This window comes from Nicotiana sylvestris, chromosome 1 (assembly GCF_000393655.2).
Source record: "Nicotiana sylvestris chromosome 1, ASM39365v2, whole genome shotgun sequence".
NCBI lineage: Eukaryota > Viridiplantae > Streptophyta > Magnoliopsida > Solanales > Solanaceae > Nicotiana > Nicotiana sylvestris.
The window spans coordinates 182,674,896-182,682,474 of record NC_091057.1 but is presented as its reverse complement, the minus strand read 5'-3'; the positions used below and the strand labels follow the sequence as shown (position 1 = coordinate 182,682,474).

The following is a 7,579-nucleotide window of genomic DNA, read 5'->3' as shown; positions in this document are numbered from 1 at the left end:
GCTTTTTGACTTATTACTCGGTTTATCAAATCTTTGGATCCGAGGTATCATCAGAAAGAGGTAACCAACAAATAATGCAACTACGGGGATCTCATCTCATCATAAATTTCTTTAAAAAATTTCCACCAAGAAAGTGTACTAGAAATTGAACATCTAACGTTAAAAAGAAAGAAAAAGGAAGTGTGCAACAAGGTCAAAATATGCACTCAAGAAAATGTAGCTTGAGAGTTGAGACTAAGGCCAAGCAACTAACTACAGCATGATTGGACTTATATCCATCTCACCATACCAACTCATTGAAATGCAAATAGGGATCTGAAATAATCTAAATATTCACGAAGAATTAAGAGATATTGTATATACCCAAATGAAAATTGATCCGAGACTTTCCACAAATTGAGATTTGGCTGTAGAAGAATCGACTGGTATTCGAAGAAGAACAAGGGGGATACAAAAAAGTAACAAGAAATGTGCACCAAATTGAACAAGTCTCAAGCACAGATACACTGTTATAAGTATCTACACACAAAAAAAATAGAGTGAAAAATATTAGCATCATTTCGAGGATGTACCACCATCTACCATGTCTGTGTTTTCACTGCGCAAACTGCTCTCTCTTCTGTACATTGGTTTTGCACCCTGAGAGAGCAAACGAAGAGTGTCCACATTACCATAAAAAAATCTCAAAAATTGATTGGAAATATTTGTTGATGAAGGAAAGATAAGAAACAATCATCCCGAAACAACAAATGACCAAAGGTTTCTGTTCCATTTTTTCAATCACCCAAATGGTTATTGATTTTTAGTTTTGTCTGTCATTATTGGTCATTCATCAAGATTTTTTCAATGGCCACAACCATTACAAGGAAACTACAATTTTGATCATTTTAAAGAAAATTCTAATGATTTTTTTTCCTGGGATGAAGGCATACAAGTTATGAACAGAAAGTTTAAAGCAATCCAGTCGTCCTGCAATGCTCAAGAAAACATCTTTGATCCACACTCACCTGAAAAATTGTCCCCAGCTTTTTCATAGCCCTAGCGCGTAGCCTGAGAACATCCCTAGGAACATTGGGCTCTTTAAGGACCTACACAAAAAACAAAATTCATTAATATGTAGAGGCTCCTCATTTCATAAATATGTAAATATTATTCTATTTGGTGCTGTAAGTTAGAGATCATTCAGTATATAGAAAGTCCAAAAGATGGTTCCTTTAAACCCCCCCCCCACCCCCCCACCCCCCCAAAAAAAAAAGTGTCCCAAAGATGATGTAAGAATGTAGAAAGTGAAATGCTCAGGACAACCCAAACGAGACAAGGACACTTAAGCAACAACTGGAGTTACAAACCATGATACACTGCAATAACGGATATTACTTTAAGTAAATTAATTTGTCATCTAATCTATTGGTTAGATTCACCCCTTCCAATTTGGAGTTGATCTACTTGAGTACAGCATTAATTTTATGTGAACACTAATTTATGTGAACAGCAGCATCTGTAGACTGTGGCAAGTCACATATAAATATATCCTTCAGCAATTCTAGCACTCAATAGAGAGCGACATAGTCAATGAGGATTTTTTTTTTTTTTGAAATAACATGGTTAATAAGGATATATAGAGTCGGCCCCCAATTTTCTTAGGGTTGAGGTGTAGTTGTTGTAATTCGAGCAACAATAGGATCCAACAGAGTTGGATACGGAAAAGTTGGTTGTGCTTACCGCTTGGCAAACACGTGATAAAGTCAACTCAATATCCACGACATTGATTTGCCAAAGGGATTTGATCATGATATCCTTCTTTTCTTCCATTGTTTTGATTGCATCCTCTACTTTGTTCTCCTCATGGTACCTCTTCTGTTCCTCTTGTATTTGAAGTAAAGCCACAGCCCCTAAACATAAACCAAAAAGCATGTTACTGCTAAATGTTTTTTTTTTTTTTTTTTTTTTTTTTGAGATGGAATTAGTGCTAAATGTTACTAGGAACAGAAGTTGGAAAGAGCAAGCCTGTTCAATGTTTATCACCTGAAGCCGCCATTGCTTGTGATTTTATTAGGTGTCCTTTGTCCCTTACCCATTCTGCCAAATATGGCACCTTCATGAATCTTTTTAAATTTCCAATTTCTTTTGCAGCTTGCCTTGTGTAGATATAACCAATAGTATGCAGCATAGCCTCACCAAAAGCTGAAAAGATGACCACATAAAGAAAATATCATTTCAGATACTGAAGGTCCTCAATATCTGATGGACACAACATATAACGTGACAACCTCGTGTTATCAAATCAACAAGACAAATGTTAATAGCTGGTCCTATATCCCCAAACGATTATCGCCTCTAGCATCTGATCTAGGGCTGCAAAATTAATAGTCACATCCCAAAGACAATAAAGAAGTCAAAGCAGATAAATCTCATGATCTCTCCCTTTTCTTTTTTGATTGGTGATCTCTTCTAAATCTTTCCAATCCAGCCGATCAAAGCATTTGAAAAGCAGTGGAAGCAATGTAACAAAACACTGCCACAGGACAAGAAGGCAGCACTTGCAGCCTTCCGGGAAAGCCTTTGGGCACAGTCAGAAGAGAAGCTTTTGGATAACTCGATAGGAATCAAAGGAGAAAGTTACAGTCACTGCCGTTCTAACAGTTGTAACAAGATGTGAACTGCAGGTGTGGTTCAAGAGAATAGAAAATGCTAATAGGAGATATTACTCAACTAACAGACCTCTATGGTCAACGGCAAGGCTAAGAGAATATTGAAAGCATCACGGATGATATCTTAAAATTTTGTTAGGATCTCTATATTGAAGGGGAGAGTTGGGGACTTGAGTATAAACATTTTTATATCATTCCACTTTCAAACAAATTGGAAAGCCATTCCTAATGGTATCGGATGATGAAAGAAATATGGACTACATAATGATAATTGAAGGTGTTAAACGAGGGATTACGCCCCGGTAAGAGAGCAACACGTGATGTCTGGGTTAGTCACATGGTGGGAGTAGAGGGGCATGCCAATTATCCACCGAGTTTCAAGCTGTGCGTCACTAACTCTCGATGATTTCTCTATTTCCCCCAAAAGAGAGAGAGAGAGAGAAATGAGACAAAACTAAAATAACATGGAACGAAGTTGCCTCAAAAGATCTACCTTCTCTGTGAAATTGGCTAAAAACAGAACACAAGCGAAAAATCACAAGACCATACCAGTTACTGTTAGTGTGGATTAAGGCTTAGTTGTTGTTACACTTACAGTAGTTCCATTTATTTTATTTTTTTTGGGGGGGGGGGGGGGAGGGAATCTTTTTAGTTTGATTAGATGTTTGTATGTTGATGCAGGGATTAGTATGATATTTAGAGAACCTCCACCTTTAGAAAACCCTAACTGTCTCAAATGAAAGATTATTATTTATCGGAATTCAATAGGCCCGAAAAGAGCAAAATACTTATAGTGGATTTATATAGCCGATGCCAACTAGTTCAGTATATAGGTACAATTGATTGATTAACCTTTTAAAGAAACAAATAATGGACAAGCAGGTGAAACAATCTAACCAGCTTGAGCAAGAAGTTGCGCTTCTGATTTTGCCCATTCTAAAAACTCATCCTTTCGGCCTTCAACATATGGCTGAAGATGTTCTTTTAGAATTGTTGTCAGTTTCTCTACCCTTTCCTTTTGCAATTTCTGAAGTTGAAAGAGGATTACTTCAATGAACTGCAATGAACAACAATTCTACCCTTTCCTTTTGCAATTTCTGAAATTGACCATTTATGAACACTGCTTGAAACAAGAATACCTTCAATTTCTCTTGAATATTCTGTCTACGAAGCTCAGGAACAACTTCGTCCTCTTCCTCTTCAACAGCTTGTATGGAAGCCAATCTAAGTTCCCCAACATAATCAACAAATACATCACTTCCGAACAGCATTCCAAACACAGCTGCAGGGTGCATCAAATCCCTGACCAAGGAGAGACAACGTGAATACATAAAATAGTTTTCTCCGCCTGAATTCTTAAAATACGGAAGTAAACAATATCACTGTCGATTGTCAATTTACTAACTGCTGGCACAAGTAGTAGACTCTTACTCATTTTTGCAGAAAACGATTAAGTAAGAAGTACAACAAAAATAGTTTGACAATTCAAAGAGGGCCACGACAAACGGATGTAGCTTTAAATAAAAGGGGCTAAAACAAATGAATTCAGGTTTTCCTACTGCATACTTCACAACAAACGGATGTAGCTTTAAATAAAGGGGCTAAAACAAATGAATTCAGGTTTTCCTATTGCATACTTACTTCGGCATGTCTTCTTTACCATATTTGTCATAAATTTCACGTTTCTCGGGATCACTCAACACCTGATAAGCCTCTCCTAGAACCTTCAAAAGTTAACAATAAGCAGAAAATGAGAGAGTGGCAGAGGAAATTATAAAGAAGTTTTATGACACCACTCCTACTCATACAAGCATTCTCTCCATCTCTTAATTTGAAAAACACTTTTAGTCATAGGATGTTTGAAACATGTTCAAGCGCAGTGCTTTGTTCAACTATCAAACATAGACTGATGACAACATCAGCTTGTATGGTAGGAGCTTAATAGAATGAGAATTTTACAGCATTGCTACTTCCACGAAATTTAAAGCATGGCAATTCAAAGTGTCCAAAAGAGTTTGTTAACCTAGGTGCCTCAGTTGAAAACAAAATTAAAAGATCTAACAGATCTTAAAGGCTGTACCTGGAAATTACGAGCAGCTTGTGGGTCCCCAGGATTCTTGTCTGGATGTGTAGTCCTTGCCTAATAAAGAACGAGATATTAGTGCAAGTGAAGATGTCAAGGATAACTTACAGATTGAAAAAAATTATCAAGGCTAAGTTAAGGTTCCTTGCAAGCGTACACTAAAAATAGCTCTAAGCTCATTCCAGGGAATTCCCTGACCTTTATACAAAACATACTTGAGGTGTGTAGAATGCCTTGGAAGCAGACACATATGCTAAGAATAATTGTCTTTTCAGAAGTAGCCATTGATATATTGCGGTTAACAACTAGTTAGTCATAGCACAAGTGTATTCTGGTGAATCTAGCCTAGAATTTCAAGAAAATGATCCTTTCGCCTTTGGGCAAATATATAGACGCCATGTTGGGAATAAAAATGTAAAACACTAAGAAGAGCTGCTTTTAGAATCGCATTTCCATGCTCTATGACAGCAGAAGTCCAAACTAATTCAGATGGCAGAATATTGTGATAAACCGACCAAACAAATGCACATAAAACAAAAACCGTGCCACAATGCTAATCCGTGGCCGAATTCTCACCGTTCATGTCACTCCGTTTAAGACCGTCTCAGTCCAATATTATAATATTTAGTTTCTCTAGCACTACAAGTTCTCTACAAATTCTACTAGCATATAAATCTCTAACATGCCTAGAAGACAGCTAGCAAACACAAGACTTAAAGTATATATATTAACATGACTAAAAGAAATGCACATCTAATTATCAAGTAAATATAAATGTATCTACAAGAAATGGTACGAGTGCATACTCAAAATTGAAATAGAACACCTTGAGTAATAAGCTAAAGCTAAATCACCTTTAAGTAGTAAGCTTTCTTAATTTCAGCAGGAGTTGCATTCACTCCTACCCCCAATAAGTCATAGTACACTGTGTCCTTCACCATTGCTAATCAAATGCAGTTCAATTGACTGCAACCTGAAATCACTCAACCTGGACCAGGAAACAAATTACTAACAATTACACTATTAATTTAGATACAACTATAAGGATGTACTCAGCTTGCAGCGCAAGACAACACAAGCTATCCAATAAAAAATCCAACCAGCCACCAAATATTATAGCCCCGTAACATGATAAAGACATAAACCAAAACATGAAATGTGCTGTAGATACCAAAAAACACCAGAATCTTATGATGAATCTTGTTTCCTCTATTATTATACACATGTTAGGAAAAAAAACTGAAAGAAACAAAATTTAGAATAGGGGTTACCAAACGGAACATTGAATTATGAAATGGGGAAAAAATTAGGAAAGGAGAAACTCACTATGTTGCAATTTGATAAAGGCTGAAAGGGACTTATTTTGCAGAAATGAGAAATCGTTGAATTGAATTGGGTCTAATCAATTGGAGCTGTACGAATCCAATAAATCTTGATGATATTTCAAATATATTTTGTGTACGAACATTCAGATGTGTGGCTGTGTTGCTTAAGCGCGTAAACCAATCGCCAATTCTCTGATAAATACAGAAACCTTAACCGCGGATTCTGCTAATAACCAAATTGATGCCTCATAAATTCTTGTTATTAGTATCAGATTAGATTACAACAAAATAAAATACTTTTATTCGTTAAAAAATCTGTGCAAAACGTAGCTTTGTTGTAGGGGCGGAGCCTTTGATCTGCAACTACGACCGACGACCACGTGCAGAATGCGTGGGCCTCTGATGATTAAACGGTCCAGCCCCCTCTAATTGGTTGTGTTTTAGTTTTACACTTCTTCTTTGTTTAAGAGAGTTTTTAACTCCGTAAATAGTGGTGTAAGAAAAGATTCGTAAAAGGAATTTCGCGCAGTATAGCTACTTTTCAGGCCGATAAATATATATATATATATATATATATATATATATATATATATATATATATATATATATATATTATAATATATTAATATATAATATACATATTTTTTTTATATTTAGCTCGAGATTATAATAAATTTTGGCGGATCAACAAATATTTAACTTCCCCAAATATGAAAAAGAGGGCATTTGGTAGAATAGAACTATAAATAATGTATGGTAAAAATGTTCAATATTAGCATCTTAACTACTGAAATTATTTTGAATACTAAAATAATTTTTGATGTTTAAATGAATCGTCTACATAACGTTATAACAACAAGCAAGTTATATATTTAGCCGGTCAGACAAAACTAATTACATTGTTAGCAAGTTATATATTTAGCCGGTCGGACAAAACTAATTACATTACTAGCAAAAATATTATATAATTATATATATATAGAGAGAGAGAATTATATATTTTCTCAACTATTATTCGTTAGAGCAACAATAATGTATAGTTAAAATAGCACGGTCTAGCCAGTTTTCGAACTGGTCATTCAAAAATAGCCAGTGTTTGCCAAGTTATTAAAAAATAGTCACTATTTTGCTGCAATAGAGACCGGTCCAGCATAATATACTGGAGTTTTGTGCACCTGTGCATGAACTTCCAGCATATTATACTGGACCGATATACTTTGCTGGCTCCAGTATAATATACTAGAGTTCCAGTATACTTTGCTGGCACTCCAGTATAATTATACTGAAGTTCCAACAAAGTATACTGGAACTCCAAACTCCAGTATACTTTGCTGTAACTCCAGTATAATATACTGGAGTATTTTCCGGATTTTGAATCGTGTTTTTGTTCAAATTTATCTTTACACGAAAAGTAGCTAAATTTCGATGACTTTTGGAACTGTGGCTATTTTTGAATGACCACTTATAAATCTGACAATTTTTTAATTTTTCAAGTTCTTAAGACTACATAATGGCATCCT

The 7,579-nt window shown here is 35.5% G+C and overlaps 1 protein-coding gene across 1 annotated transcript; it reads right to left on the bottom strand.

The window, feature by feature from the left end:
- Nucleotides 1-332: 332 nt before the first annotated feature.
- LOC104248288 (chaperone protein dnaJ 10-like) lies at nt 333-6,520 on the bottom strand. The gene is made up of 10 exons (XM_009804520.2): nt 6,061-6,520; nt 5,589-5,722; nt 4,732-4,791; nt 4,293-4,375; nt 3,791-3,953; nt 3,549-3,678; nt 2,026-2,184; nt 1,723-1,892; nt 1,008-1,088; nt 333-639 (listed from the first exon to the last, which is right to left on the bottom strand). The coding sequence occupies exons 2-10, from the start codon at nt 5,673-5,675 to the stop codon at nt 556-558; spliced, it is 1,017 nt and encodes a 338-aa protein (XP_009802822.1). The 5' UTR covers nt 5,676-5,722; nt 6,061-6,520; the 3' UTR covers nt 333-555.
- Nucleotides 6,521-7,579: the final 1,059 nt, after the last annotated feature.